The 16,446-nt window shown below is 35.5% G+C and overlaps 1 protein-coding gene across 15 annotated transcripts in view; it reads right to left on the bottom strand.

Annotated features, from left to right (window-relative positions):
- Window positions 1-379: 379 nt before the first annotated feature.
- Tet1 (tet methylcytosine dioxygenase 1) overlaps window positions 380-16,446 on the bottom strand; it is a 130,272-nt gene continuing 114,205 nt past the window's right edge. For 13 of the 15 annotated variants that reach the window (XM_048809870.1, XM_015500563.2, XM_048809857.1 and 10 more), the window contains 3 exons: window positions 15,816-16,167; window positions 7,453-10,835; window positions 380-7,408 (listed from right to left, as the gene is read on the bottom strand). In XM_048809870.1, the coding sequence (XP_048665827.1) occupies window positions 9,892-10,835; window positions 15,816-16,167 (1,296 nt within the window). In that variant the 3' untranslated portion in view covers window positions 380-7,408; window positions 7,453-9,891. Of the gene's footprint in view, window positions 7,409-7,452; window positions 10,902-15,815; window positions 16,168-16,446 lie in introns of all 15 variants that reach the window. The other 2 variants (XM_048809852.1, XM_048809916.1) reach the window with 2 other exon arrangements.

The raw sequence follows: 16,446 nt of genomic DNA on the forward strand, positions 1-16,446 counted from the left end.
CTGAAATCAAATTAATCATTACCAGGGGAAAACATGCAACAAGGTGAAAAGACTACAAAGGACTAGGGTGATAAAAATATTCTATATGCTGAGCTATCCAATACAGTAGACACATGATGACTTGTGGTCACTAAGCACTTCAAACATGGCTAGTGCAACCAAAGGACAGTTTTTTGTTATTATTTTTTAATTGTTGGGCAATGAATCCAGTGCATTCCACACCTCCAGCCTTGGTTTAGTGTTTAACATTATCTATATGTTTGGCATCTCCAAATATTAAATCTTATTGTCTTTTGTAATTAAAATGTGTGAATTCTGTAGGATACTAAATTTTTAAAATATGATTTTGAAGAGGAAAGAAAAATTAGACTACCAGGTACAAAATAGAAGTATAAAATTTATTTAAAACCACCAACAAAGTTCTGTGTAATCAGGAATGATACAATTTTGTAATAGTTTTTTTTTAAAAACTCATCACAAAGATTTAAAATATATTTTCAATTACATTATTCATTTAGCCTTATTTAGTTAGAACAATTAAAAAAAGAAAGTTTATGCTCTAACAAATTAAACACACAGGAAAATATAATAGACAATTTCCACAACTACCTTTACATGTATATTTCAATACTAGTACATTTCAATGCATTTTGCTACATAAACATGAAATCATGTACAACTGCTGTGCACCAAAATTTAGCTTAATTAGATCTTTCAAGTAACATGCAATTCCAACTTACGTCTTCAAGTACTGCTAGTAAGTGTTCCCTTGTCTGCAGAGGCCTAAATGTTGATCATGTAATAAAAGTATCATAATTACAGAATTATCTCTTTCCCTTCTACATGGTGAAGTGCTTTTTCTTTAACTGTTTCCCTCATATGTTAAGAACTAAAACAGATATTTTGTGAAGTTTTAAAGAGTATTTCTTTACGAACATTTCAATATAAGGGATATTTAATACAGTAGGACGGCAATAGATAAAAAAAAATACCCCAAAGCAAAAAAATCAAAGGTAAAAAAATAAATAGTAAATATATTCCAAAGAGAGAAGTCAGGTAGAGACAAGAAATATTAACTTATAAAACTGATAATTCTCTCTTGGGAATTCAGTACTACTCTATTTCACCATGGTAAAGAACCTTTGAGCATTTTGTTCCTGCCAAGAATGAGCATTCTGCTTCTCCTTTAAGCCAAGGTAATGATATGCATGTGAATTTACTTGGTAGGTGACCATATAGCATGAGAAAATGTGAACGAAACAGAAAACATGGTTATCTCTCTGCCAAGTAATTTTATAAGTTTCTTTTTAGGGAACACATCTTGATTTCTCAGTAACCCATATATGGCCATCTACCCATATTTCACAATGCAAAAGCTGCCCTTAGTTTTTACTATAAAACCAGTTCTGGAAAAATATCCTCTTCAAGCACCTATCACAATGTTATCTTACAAAGGCTAAAAAAAAATATATAACCATACATTGCAATAAAAATATTTAATCTTTTTTTTAAAAGAGCTGTTTTTGTGAAATTCTATATCATTATCCATTTTATCCTAGCACAGATAGGCATTGGTGAGGATAGGCAGTTACCAAACTCACCAAAATCATAAGATTTTTTTTGTTTGTTCTTAATATTCAAATTTTGGCCTGGATTTTTGTACTGATGGAATAGTCAAAATATTCACTCTATATTTATATAGGGGTTGCTAAAATAATCTATATAAAGGTTATTAGAAACTTTACAAATACATCTCATTATTTTTCTTAACCTTCTGGCAAAGGAATATATATCTTTTGAACCACAAATTTTATGTGCCTGAAAACAAAGAGAAACAAAAAACAAGACAAATTCAAATCAAAAAAAAAAAAAGTGTTTCCTTTTAGATAGGCCAACAATTTAGCATTTATATTATGAGGGGCTGGGAACTAGAATTGCTTACCTTGCACCATATCCTTCAAGAAACGTGCACTTCAATAAATTTTAAGAAATACATTAAACATTGATTGTGAGGTGCTGACCCTCTTTTTTTAAGTAGTATTCGAAAAATTATTTAGAAGATTCCCGATTTTAGTAGTACCGGGGTATTTTTTTTTTTTTTTTTAGTTTTTTCGGTGGTGCTGAGGATTAAACCCAGTGCCCCGCGCATGCCAGGTGAGCTTACTGCTTAAGCCACATCCCCAGCCCCCAGGGATATTCTTTATAAAGTTTTTTTTTTTTTTAAGGAAGAAAAAAAAAAAAGAAACAGTAAATCCAAGCCCTAATATGTAAGTCCTAGGAATTTAGGAATCTTTTCTTAGGCATGAGAAAATAGCTAGTTTAATAAATAATGGAAACAAAATACTTGAGAAACATGTTCTTCAAATGATAAGATTCTCTGCAGATACTAAATATTTAAATATTTTATTCTCAGATTGTTTGAGTTGCTTGGTGACTCTCTAAGTCCCAGCCATTTACTATTCCTGTCATCCGCATATTCCTGATCTGTAAGATGGGAATAATATTCTTTGTCTGATTTTCAGTGTCAGAAAGAAAAAGTTGCACATAATAAAGCAGTTTTATAATAGTGCTTCATTAAGTGCAGGGGTATTATTATAATTATTGTTATTATTATTGATATTGGGGATTAAACCAGGGCCTTGAACATGCAAGGCAAGCACTGTACCACTGAGATATCTCCCCAGCCAAGGATCATAGCTTTTATTACTGTCATATTTACGTCCAAAACATTTCCTTAATTTTAGCAGCAACTTTCACATATAAAATGTTGTAGAGTGCAAAGAAGAAATATTAAAAAGTATCTCTTCCTTTTGAGGTGGTTGATTGAACCTTCAGTTGCTGGTAGGAGCATAATTCTCCCTCCTTTCTGGCCCTTAACTCTTCCCCATAGTGCCGTGCCCTTCACTTTCTGATGGCTTACTGAATCACCCTCTTCCAATTACTTTCATTTTTAGACTTTTCTCACCCAGATTATAGAATAGTTCCTACTATTGCTAACAACCTAAGAATGCCAAAGGAGTAAATTTACATTAGAAAATAGCTATCCACATAGTTTGATTGGGAAATTAGAAATACAGGTAAAGAGATACTGCCTACTTTATAGATAAGATCCATTACTAATTCAGTTACTGTTTAGTAAATTTATAATTAGCATGAGGGATTACACAGAAATTGCAAAACCATACCAAACACAAAGTCTTAAAATAGTTCTCTTCTAATACAATTTTTTTGGCAAAAGTCTTGAACACCAAGAAAAAATTTAAATATTAATGGGATTTGTAGAGACACCACTTGATAATAAACTCTGTTCTTGTATCTACTGCATATTCCTATAAACAGAATTTGCCACTAAATTTAAATGGTTTAATAAAAGCTCTTGATTGCTTTTGGTATTGTATCTGAAAGGACTTGTGAGAGATGATTTTAAAAGACAGAAAAAGACAACTTAACCAGGGTCACTACTGTTTTTAAAACAAACCATGTGTATTTGCAGAATGGACCTGAGGAATGGAAACAGAACAAAGAAATGGACAAAGAAATTTTTATTAATGTAAATAAAAATCACAGGAAGAATAAAGATGTAAAAAGAATCAAAGTGAACTTAGCAAACAGTGCAGCTTCCATAAAATGGAAAAATAATAATGATCCGAATTTTTATCCCAGGATTTTAAGTTTATAGCCTGCCAAATGGAGAATTACATTCCAATATTATTTCTCCTAAAATGAAAATCTGACAGCTGCAATTTTTTTTTTCTTATGAACGAGAATGCCTTTACATAACAGCTGCTGGGGCAAAATTTCTATTTTTAGACAATTATGTTTATAGGATTAACCAATTCTCAAACATCACATTCAAACATAAGTGAGTTAAATCAGCTTATGCTCTGCTTGATAACATTCCTACTTTTGACTAAATTTTGCTTTAAAATAAGGGACATCTATGGCTGAACAAAGGAGAATAAAGTTTATGACCCAGATAAGATAATGAGAATGATAGTAGGGATGTAAAAATGTCTACAGGAAATAAGGAAATTATTAATGTTTGAATTTTAAAGCTAGGAATATGAAGTGTTTGCATACTAACCAAGATAAACTTGAACATGCCTTGAGCTACCCCGACCTTTTTTGGTACTGGGGTTTGAACCCCCCAGGGTCACTTAAACTACTGAGTTACATCCCCAGCCCCTTTTATTTTTTATTTCGAGATAGGGTCTTGCTAAAGCTGGTCTCAAATTTGTGATGTGTCTGGCTTCAGCCTCTTGAGGAGGCACATCACTGCACCTGGCCTTGAGGCACTTTAAACACAAGTGAAAATGAAGAGTGACAATATAAGTGTTCCCTTTGGATTACTTGATGTAATGAAACATATGCCTTTTGTCAGAGGCTTGTTTGGGGAATAAAGAAGACCTCTATCTCAAAAAAAAAAAAAAAAATCCTTCTGCGTAAACAGTGGTATTTAATTGGGCGCATCCCTCCCCAAAAAAGGATCAAAACATATTCATTCAAGCTGGGCACAGCAGCTCATGCTTATAGTATCAGCTGTCTGGGAGGCTAGGGCAGGAAGATTGCTGTAGTTAAAGACCAGCCCAGGCTTAAGATGTGGGAAATCAAATTCATCCAGATGCTGAACCGCATAGAAAGTTCAACAAGGACAAAAATAGTGAGCTCTTGAATAAAAGCTCGCTCTACCATTTTTAAAAAATTAATAGAGAAACTTCCTTTTTCCTTAATGTGGTACTAGGAATTGAAACTGGAGTGCTCTATCACTGAGTATATCTCCAGCCACCTCTCTCTTCTTTTAAATATATTTTATCATGAGACAGGACCTTGCTTAATTGCCCAGGTTGGGCTCTGACTTGTGATCCTCTTGATTACTGTGTCCAGCAAGGTATTCAGTTTATTTTGTTTTTTGAGCACTGGAGATTGAACTCAGGGGCACTTGACCACTGAGCCACATCTCTAAGCCCTATATTTATTTAGAGAAAAGGTCTCACTGAGTTGCTTAAGGCCTGGATAAATTGCTGAGGCTGACTTTGAACTAATCATCCTGTCTCAGCCTACTGTTTCTATGTAGCACATACATTAAGAAAATGCAGACTCAGTTTCCAATGAAGTACGTACGGGTTTTGACTTTCAGAATTGCCTTCCTGAGCCACAATGAAAACATTTTCTAACGCTGTTAGAAGAAAACTCAACATGGAACACAATTTGATTTAGGTAAACTCGGACTCGGTAATCTGGCACTGATGACATCACTTAGTTAAGTATGATGTACAGACCTGTGTTGAAGCTACAACACACCTATGAGTAATTTTAGGAGCTATGGATGTTGAAACAATATTCCACTTCATGTAGAGAGACACATCGAAATTAATTGCTGGGACTTGCCTAGCTGGATATGAAGGGAGTTGTATAACCATGGCTAGGTAGTATGGAAATGTTTTCCTCAAATATTTCAATCATCCAATCTTTTAAAAAGATTGTTTTGTAGTTGTAGATGGACAGAATGGCTGTATTTTTTTTTTTAATGTGGTGCGGAGGATTGAAACCAGTGCCACATGCATGGTAGACAAGTGCTCTGCCACTGAGCTACAGCTCCAGCCCTCTTAATCATCCAATATTTTAAAAACACCCTTATGTATGCTAGGTACCAAGGGAAGGAATAAGTATAAGCCTACACTATAGAAGCTCTTGAGATGTGCTTAATGAAATGCCAGAGTATTGCCACATCTTCTAGGAAGAGTTAATAAAATAGCTTCCAGGGATGAGGAGGTAGTTCAGTGGCACACATAAGGACCTGGGTTCAGTCCCCAGTACCGTGCCAAATTAAATAAAAAACAAACAAACAAACAAAAGACAGCTTCATGGGTAAGTCAGCTAATTTCCCACAAAAGTACATGAAGTCAGCAGGCAAAGGCATTTTGACCTATTTTCACTGTTCACTTTTTCTAAAGATCTCAGGGTGGAGGGGAAAAGCAATTTTATGTTATTTTCTTTTGTGTGTGCTCGGACCCAGAGGTGCTTACCACGGAGTCCATTTGTATCCCTTTATCTTGAAACAGGGTTTCATTACTAACTAGCTTAGAGTCTCACAAAATTTCAGAGGCTAGATTGAATTTATAATCTTCCTGCCTCAGCCTCCAGAATTGTTGGGATTGCAGACGGACACCACAATACCTGGCATTTAATTTTTGATACGTTCCCAAAGAAGACAATTTCCTAGTGATAAATCACTTTGTGGGTGAGAAAATAAAGTTTGTTTATACTCTATGGTTATAAGCACAAAGTAGTCTTCACCTGTACAAGGTTCAAGGTTTAATTACAAATTGAAATTGATATCTGTTCTTTGGCTTCTAGTGAACGAACTGTTTGACTTCTGAGGTGAACTCCAACATTCTGAGAAGCTAACATGTTATCTTATTTAACAATTGTCATAAATTTCTACAAAAGATTAAAACTCACACTTGTAGTAAACCTAGGTTTCTATGCATTAAAGTGTGAAATTGAAGGAAACTACTGAAGATTGCATAAACCAATCAATTTAGTAGGCATGTTCAAAGGAAATGCTGTGCCCATTATTGGTGGAAACTGTCATGCAATGATATTTTAAATTTGCCTCAGAAAAAAAAAATCTTGATTTTTTTGTTTTAAAGAACTATTTCCAGGTTAGTTTCACTCATGCTATGGTGGAATGATAATCAGTGAGTCCACAGGAGTAATAACATTAGAAAGTAGATTACTTCCTATGACCCAAGTCGGTACATTTCCACAAGGGTATGCATTCAATTAAGTATGTATTGGGGTTATGTCTTAAGTAAATTGGTTATGGATCTCATCTAGTGAAGTTCTGTATGTAACAAATCAAATTATTTCATCCACATGCAAATTGAATAATGATGTTAGAAAGTTACTGAAGATGTGAATGTCCCCGAAATTCAACTACAATTGTAGATTCGTTGCCCAATAGATATTTCAATTAGGTTGATATGATCTAGTTGGCTCTTTAAGGATGAATTGGAAACAAAATGTAGGTAAGGCTGATGAGCAGAGGGGGAAAATATAATTCAGTGATGGCCTCATAAACACTAGAAATGGAATTTTGAGGGACAGTTATACTTTCAGTAGGATTCTACAATAGGCAAGAGTTATTTTATTATAGTTGATAAATTTTGTTGTTTTGGTACTGGGGATTGAACTCAGGGGTACTCGACCACTGAGCCACATCCCAACCCCCATTTTTGTATTTTACTTAGACACAGGGTCTCACTGAGTTGCTTAGCGCATTGCCATTGCTGAAGCTGCCTTTGACCTTTCAATTCTCCTGTCTCAGCCTGCAGAGCCACAGGGATTACAGGTGAGTGCCACTGCGCCTGGCCATTATAGTTGATAAATTTGTAACATTATTAACCTGCGCCTGGCCATTATAGTTGATAAATTTGTAACATTATTAACTGGAATAACTTGGAAGTCAGGTATAAATGAATTCAATGATCATACCATGAACAGAAAGCAGACTTAAAACCTAATTTGAGTGCAATAAAGAGGAAAAAGAAAAGTCATTATACTAAAACATAATAGAGCTGCAGAAATAATGTTAGATGACCAGTTTTATGAGTGAAAATGTCATTCAAACCAATTTATTTTCTCACTTCAGGAGAAAGAGCACATTTCCATTCATGATGTTAATTACAACAATGGACTGGAAACATTGTAGTTTAAAATGGGCATTCTCAGTAATTGTTTTGGTAAACTATAACTAGTTTCACAAATCCCACTACTCCCTTTAATTAACATTGGTGTTATAAGTTTAGATTATTATGAAAGTTTTTTTAAAGATAAAAACAAATTGATTTGAATTATTGTACATATACTACCATGGATTATTTTGAATGTAATTTGCTATTTCTTTAAAAATATATTTCCAAGGTATCATTGAGGATTTTAATTCTTCAACTCTACCATTTCATAGGTGATGATTCAGAGAAAAACAAAAGTGACATTTAAATTTTGCGGGTATTCAATAAGTGTGTACTGGGAAAATGGGTAGATGGATGGATGGATTAAGGGACATAAAGTTTTATCCATTATATCTGGTGAGGAAACAACTTCTAGTGGGAGCTAAGGCTTAAAATCTAAAATGTAGTTATCACAAGGGTCTATTCCTGATAGTCAAATGCTAGAAAATATGTTATTTAAGCAGCTGAAGCAATAAACAATCACTTATATACTTATAAGAAACCTTAGGCTCAAAAAACAACAAAAACACAAAACAAAACAAAACAAAACAAAAAAACGCCACATTTTAAAACAGATATCTAAGGCACAGAAAATACTAAAACAAGTCATTGAATTACCCTATTTTACATATACAGGTCTATTAATGGACATGTCCTTATTTACAATCCCTTCATATTCCTTTACTTAGTCAAAAGCTTTAAACTGATACTTTGCACCATATATTATTTTAATAAGTTATAATGAGTTTTGTTTTGTTTTTTTTTTTTTTGAGACCTTGCTGGAACTGTTTGCTTTTGCACCAAAATTATGAGTTAGCAGTTGTGGGCTTCCTATGCCATTTCAAGGGAGAAGCACCATTAGGTTTTCTGGACTCCCAAAGAATCTGATACTTTGAATGTTATAGCACCTCTACATTTTAACAGAATCAAGTATTTCTTAGAAGGTTCTTCTTGTTCTAAACATTTTGTTTCGGTATAACCATATTTATAATACTATTATCATTCTTTGACTAGGGCCAGGGAGTAACTATTATTCTATACAAGGATGGATATCATAACAAAAAAAAAAAAAACCAATTTGGGATGGGTAGGATTCTGGTTACTTAATTTTTGTATTATATCACTTTGACACATTAAAAGCATTTGACTCTTCTGAATCACATTTTCTCCCACTTCCCTTTTGAAACTTGTTTAATGGGTTATATTGAAAAAGCTGGGATGGAAGTAACTTGAGGCCATGGTAGCTCAATAAATCATAAGAGACCACACTATTTTAAAATTTAAAACAAGTTAGTCAATATTGATGTTTCTTAAGTCCAATTTTAGGAATTATTCACTATTTTATATAAGTAGCTATTACATAACGTGAAAGGACACATTAAAAGAATAAAAATCATATACAGGATGCAAATAACATGTTGCATTTAACAAGATGGAACTCTACACAGCAAGAATAAATGATTTCTCTTGTATGCAAATATGCACAAACAATAGACAATAGGATTCTTATACTATACTATTTCAAGTTACTTTTAAAAATAGAAAGTGCTTTGAAAATATATATATTTACAATTACGAACAGCCTCCAACCATTACAAACAATAATGAATTATTTTATACAGGAGAAATATTTAAAGAGAGAAAGCATTTCATTGGTTTATTTCAAAGGAAAATGCTGATTTTCTAGCAATGATTGGAAGATATTGGAACATGGCACCATGAAACAATGATTCAGCTTATTTTTAACTGTGTCAATGTGGTTAAGCACCAGGAGCTGTGTAGAGTTAACACTGTGTCTTGACTTTACATCATAGAACATGAACCTGTTAAAATCCTCTAAAAATGACTCTTGTTTCATAGTAAACAGACTTAATTTAAAGCACCAAACTGGGTGATTCTGTCAAGGTTAACACCTAACCAAAACGTTTCTTTATGTATTTAAAACTAGAAAACTTTTATTTTTGCTTAAAATGTGCACCTTCTACCAATTGACAAAATAGTCACAGTTAAGTACCCACCCCATTTTTAAAATTTTTACCTCAGACTTGAAATGGGTGAGATGAAGATCGAGTAAACGACAACATGACTTTCTCTTAACAGCACCTTGAAAAAATACACTGCATGAGGAAAGGCATTAAGAAGGGGAGAAAAGCCTTCAGACCCACCGGTTATAGGGCCCTGCAACCTGTGTTAGAGCATAAGGGGACACAGTGACAACATTGTCATGGGTTAATGTTAATGCTTTATGAGAAGGAATTTGGTTCAATTCATTTATTTCAGGGGACAATTCAGCACCCTTGTTAGCTGCCTGGTCTTTCAGCTCTGAGGCCTTCATTTTCTTATTCTTAGCTACTTTAGCCTCGAACTTAATCCTGTTTAGTTCAAAACCATGGTGGGGCTTATTCAGGTTTTTGTGCTGGTAGAATACAAGGGAGAGGCGAGCAGGATGATTGCGGTTTGGGTGGGCCACAGCAGTGGTAGCATGAAGCTCTCGCCGGGCACACTCAATCATGACAGAACCATGAGTGGGCGCAATTGCCACCCCACCAATATTGGGATCCGAGAAGATGTGCTCATTGTCTGACCAATATTCCTCGATATGGGGCAATTTTTCCTCAGCAGGTGAAAGAAGGTCATCTGATAGGGGGTCATCAGATACAGGCTCATCTGCTTCAGAATGTTGCTCATCTTCTTCCACCAGACAGGAAGCAGGCTCATGAGGAGAAATGAGGAATGGGGGCTGCTGATTTGGCTGATTAGTAGTTAGCTGCTCAGTTGGACCAGTGGGAGGCTCAGAAAAAGCAAGGGAATCTGTCATGGGAGGAGGCAGGGAGGGAGGAGGAGCCAGGTCGCTGGGCTGTGCAATTCCAGTGCCTTCCCCAGCAGCTGCATTAGCACCACTGTGTCTTCCAGAAGGCATTGTGCAGTGGGGAATGCTACTTCTTTCTGAAAACCCAGAGGAGGCTACTTTATTGAAATTAAATGGAGCTGTTGGCACGGAAGAAGTCTTCGGGTAACAGAATACTGGAGACAGGGTTGCCTCATTCACTGTTGGAGGAATGGATGGGGTCGATGAATAGCATTTAGTGTTCTCTGAACCTTTGAAGATAAAATGATGTTTAGTTTCACCTTTTATTCCAGGTTGCACTGTCTCACTATTATTCCCTAAACAGATAAAGGAACAAGGAATGTAAAAACAAGCTATGATTTTTTTTCCCTCTGAAGCTAGAGAAGGAGCCCAAGGTCAGGTATGTGCTAGACATGTACTCTACCAGTGAGCTACATCCTAGCTTGTTAGACATTTTTTAAATTTTTATTTATATTTTTGGGATCATGGTGGTACTGGGCGTTGAACCCAGAGGTGCTCTACCACTGAGCTACATAATCATGCTTTCTTTTTGGTACTGGGGATTGACTCTAGGGGCACTTAACCACTGAACCACATCCGAAGGCCTTTTTTGTACTTTATTTAGAGACAGGGTCTTGCTGAGTTGCTTAGGGAATCACTAAGGTTGCCTCTGAGGCTGGCTTTGACCTCACCATCCTCCTGCCTCAGCCTCCTTATTAGCCCGTATGCCACTGTGCCAGGCCTTATTTTTATTTTTCATTGTGTGACATAGTCTTGCTTAGTAGCTGAGGCTAGCCTTGAACTTGCAATCCTCTGTCCTTGCTCTTTCCAGTATGGGACACCATGCCTGGCCCCAGTATTAGTTTTTAATTCATAATTTTCCATAATGCATTTCTTTTTGGAAGCAATTAGAAATTAGAAATAAGTGCAAAGAGTTATCCATAAGCATGGATATTCATCATTTAAAATGGTAAATTAAAAAATGACCTAATAGGCTATGCACAAAAAGCTCAACTAAACATTGGTATGCCCTGCAAGTGATAACACAATGACATGGAAAAATATTTAACTACCAAATATCTATATGACTTTTCAATTTTTAAAAAATTTTTAAAATTTATTTCTTAAAATATATTTTTAGTTGTCAGTGGACTTCCCTACACCTCATTTTTTATTTTGAGACAGAGTATTGGTAACTTGCATAGACAGATCTTGGAACTTGCCTTAGCTTCTCTAGTAGCGAAGATTATAGGTATGTGCTACGATACCCAGCCTCATGTTAACATTTCTAGCGCAGTTTAAGTAATAGTTCAAATATATTTCTGGGTAATAAAGGCCTCATAATTGGCAAAATGTTATTTTTTATGTAAAGGAAGTCATAAAAATTTTTACTCGAAAAACATTTACCTTGAGACATTCTAAACTTGTTTTGAAGCTGGAAAATATTCGGGAAAGGAAAATTAGTCAATTTAGCAATGACAAGAAAGAAAAGTAAAGGACCCATGTTATGATATAGTAATGTAACAATAAACATAACCAGCTTCAGAAGATTTCCAAGTTTCTCAGATGACACATCATAGGAACATGAAAGGAACGAAATAAAAGTATCAAGCAGGCCGGGCACGGTGGTACACGCCTGTAATCACAGCAGCTGGGGAAGTTGAGGCAAGACTATCAGGAGTTCAAAGTCACCCTCAGCAACTTAGCAAGGTGCTAAGCAACTCAGTGAGACACTGTCTATAAATAAAATACAAAAAAAAAGGGTGGAGTTATGCCTCATAGGTTGAGTAGCCCTGGGTTTGATCACCATTAACCACATCAAAAAAGTATCAAGTAGTATTATATTATATTATATTATGTTACATTATATTATATTATATGAAGCTGAATCTTGCCTTGCATGCATAAGGCCCTGGGTCCTAACCTGCACCACACACACAAAAAAAGAGTAATAATTAAATACCTGTATTATGATTTCTTTCATCTCATAAAATGAACAAGCCATCTTATAAATGTGAAAATAAAAGAAGATAGGAAAGCTCTAGATTCTTCTTTTTCTGTACTGAGGATTGAACCCAATCCAGACGAAGCACAGACTAAGCACAAGGTTTTCCACAGGGGTACTTGCCCAGTGCTATCCTGTCATTCTAAGTTTATATATATATGACAGTTTAATGCTTTTTATTAAGTCAAAGAATAAACAGTAGGTCAACGATAAAGTTGTGCATCTGTTTCATGTGAGACCATCCTCATATGTAACTCTAATTTGACTGAAATAATATCTAAATCAAACATAAATTTAAAAATCATATTTACATCAGGAAGTGATAAAATATTTGGACAGAAGAAAGACACATACGTTTACACATGAATGCACAATCACATCGTTTACATAACTGAAAAATACTGTATTATCACCCAATTGTGGAAATATTCTGTATGCTATTCAGCAATTGGTATTCATGTTTAAAAATGTTAAGAAATTTATTTTGAAAGTTACATTAGGCTTCCCTAAGGGTGAATAAAACACAAAAGTACAGCTCCTGCAAGAGGAACACATTCTGTATTCAAAACAATTATAGCTGGTTGATAGTTTTCAAATTTTTACAAAATATCTACTTTTTAGGTTTGTTTTTTTTTTAAGGTGGACACAATACCTTTATTTTATTTTTATGTGGTACTGAGGGTCAAACCCATTGCCTCACACATGCCAGGCTAGTGTGCTGTGACTTGAGCCACATCCTTAACCATCAAGTTTTCAAATATTAATAATAAATTAAAATCAAGGCAAAAGACCTAAAAACAACTCAATGTTTAAATATTTTCATTACATTTAATGCCTAAGAATATCTCACACAAGAGTCACAATTATGTTCTTTTTTTTAAAAAATATCTTTATTTTTATGTGATGCTGGAAATCGAACCCAGTGCCTCATGCATGCTAGGCGAGTGTGCTACCATTTGAGCCACATCCCCAGCCCCACAATTATGTTCTTAAGGAAGAGAATTCTTCATGTTAATATGAATATTGAATGAAAGAAGTCTTTGAATAACACAAGGTTTTCTTCAATAATTGCGTAGAGTGGAACACATCTGTAATCCCAGCAACTCAGGAGACTGAGGCAGGAGGATCACAAGTTCAAGGACAGCCTCAGCAACCCAGCAAGGCCCACAGTAAAAATATTAAATTATTTTCCTGTCTTACATTCTTTCTTATTACCTTCATTAGGAACCTCTCATGCTGCCTCCTCCTCCTCATTCTAAGTTTTAATATCAGTATAAGTTGATGATGTATTTTTCTGTAGGCTCCTTATAGAAATGGGTGTTATTAGATACAGAGCAGAATTATATAAAATAAGCCTGGAACATTCTGTTGTAACAGAAGCTGAGAAACACTATCAGGGTGTAACAAAAGAATTCACAAGACATACATACATAAATTCACAAGCCAGCTTGAAGGGATTTCTGTAGACCAAGGATAGGAAAATTACAACAAATTTGAATCATTTTAAAGTTTAGTGGAGGGCTGGGGATGTGGCTCAAGCGGTAGCACGCTCGCCTGGCATGTGTGCGGCCCGGGTTCGATCCTCAGCACCACATACAAAGATGTTGTATCCGCCGAAAAATGAAAAATAAATATTAAAAAATTCTCTCTCTTAAAAAAAAAAAAAAAAAACCTAAAGTTTAGTGGATGAGGGACTTGGGTTGTGGCTCAAGTGGTAGAGCGCTCGCCTAGCATGTGTGAGGCACCATATAAAAATAAAGGTATTCTGTCCATCTACACCAAAAAAAAAAAAAAAAAAATATATATATATATATTTAAAAAATACTGGAAGGATGAGGATGTAGTTCAGAGGTACAGGGCTTGACTACTATGTGCAGGTAAGTCCTGTGTTTGATACCTGGTAACACAAACACACACACACACAATTTGTGTGTGAGTTGACCTAATGTGCATCGAAAATAAATGGTCAAAAAATTTGTGAGATCAAAATGACATTAAATTTTAAAAAACTGACCACAATGGAAGACACTTAGCAGGCACACTTTTCAGAGAAGAATGACTGGGGACATAGTGCAGTCTATAGTGTAGAATAGCAATTAATTGCCTATCATGAGTGAAGCCCTGACCTGAATTCAATCCCAATACCACAAACAATCAATTAGACTTAACTCCAAACAATAGTTTCTTCTGCTCCATAAAGAAAGGAAGAAAGCGGAAAAACCGAGAGGGACAGCAAGCTTAAAATGAGAGGCCTGACTGACATATTATTAATTAAATAAAATGTGTGACTTTTTGTGTGGTACTGAGGATCTAATGCAGGGCCTCAAAATGTTAGGAAAGGATTCTACCACTGAGTTCATACTGATTCAATAATCTGAATAATAGAATTATGGTATCACTGGCTTTTTTCACATTTGTTTTCTTTCTTGTTTGTTGTTATTGTATGGTAGTAACAAAAATCCTTAATGGGAATGATGATGAATAACTGACTACAAATACTAAGAGGCTGAAGCAAGATTCTAACATTTAGTGATACATACTGATGAAAATGGATAATGTGTGATTTCTTCAGTATGCTCAAAACAATCTAGGAGCCTCGTGCACTGGTGCAGGCCTCTAATCCCAGTAACGTGGAAGGCTGAAGTAGGAAGATCACAAGTTTGAAGACTTCAGCAACTTGACAAGACCCTAAGCAACTTAGACACTTTCTCAAGATGTAAAATAGCTGGGCACAGTGGCCCACACATATAATGTGAATGGCAAGTGAGGCTGAGACAGGAGGACCTTGAGTTCAAAGCTAGCCTCAGCAACAGCAGGCACTAAGCAACTCAGTGAGACCCTGTCCTCTAAACAAAATACAAAATAGGGCTGGGTATGGGGATCAGTGGTTAAGTGTGCCTGGATTTAATCCCCAGTATTAAAAAATAAACAAACAAAAACGACCCCCCAAAGCAGAGATAGGCCACGTTTTTGTTAATTTTCAGTTTGAATACCCATGTAGAAATATATTCGGAATCTAAGACTTAACTCTAAACAAAGTATAATAATGAAGATGAGACTCAGTAAAATGTAGTAAATTATCCTTTTAAGTCTGTCTTCTCAGAATGCCTTTGACCTAAGAAGGAAGTAAAGATAAAGGACAGGAAAAATATGGTGAAAGAGAAATTGCCAACCCTGTGTCAAAGAAGTTTGTACACAGAAGAAAATTTGGTCCCACAGAGCTCACCTGGGAGCGGCACCAATGAAGTTTTACTGTTCTTTGCCAGGGCAGAGTTATTCTTCCGCTTGACTCGAGGCATTTGTTTCTTCTCCACTACCCTAATCTTGCGCTCAAGAACTTCGGTCATCATTGCTGCCCTCTTCTTCCCAGATCGAGGAACAGGCTGAGTAAAACGTGTTCTTTTTTTGCATGTTGGTTGAAGGAACTGAATGGCTCCAGATTTGACCTTGGCTTCCATCCCTTCTCTGGACCCAAACTCATCAGTGTCGGCAAGTTTATACAAAGGCAGGACATGGAGCTGCTCATCCTCAGGAATAACACCCAGGGTGCGGTTATCTTCTCGGGTTAAAGTACATACCTGTTAGGAGGAAAAGAAGTGGGAAATACAAGCTGTACATCTTCATTTTACATATTATTACCTTCTTTTTTTTTTTTAAGTTTATTTTTCAGTTGTAGTTATTTTTATTTTGTATTTTTAAATGGTGCCGAGGAACCCAGGGCCTCCTACATGGTAGGCGAGTGCCATACCGCTGAGCCACAACCCCAGCCCCTATTATTACCTTCTTTTTGAGGCAAATATGAAAGAAATCTGCAGTACCCTTTTTACTTTCAATTAGTTGTTGCTGGCATATTAATT

This window comes from Marmota marmota, unplaced genomic scaffold (assembly GCF_001458135.2).
Source record: "Marmota marmota marmota unplaced genomic scaffold, marMar, whole genome shotgun sequence".
Classification (NCBI taxonomy): Eukaryota; Metazoa; Chordata; class Mammalia; order Rodentia; family Sciuridae; genus Marmota; species Marmota marmota.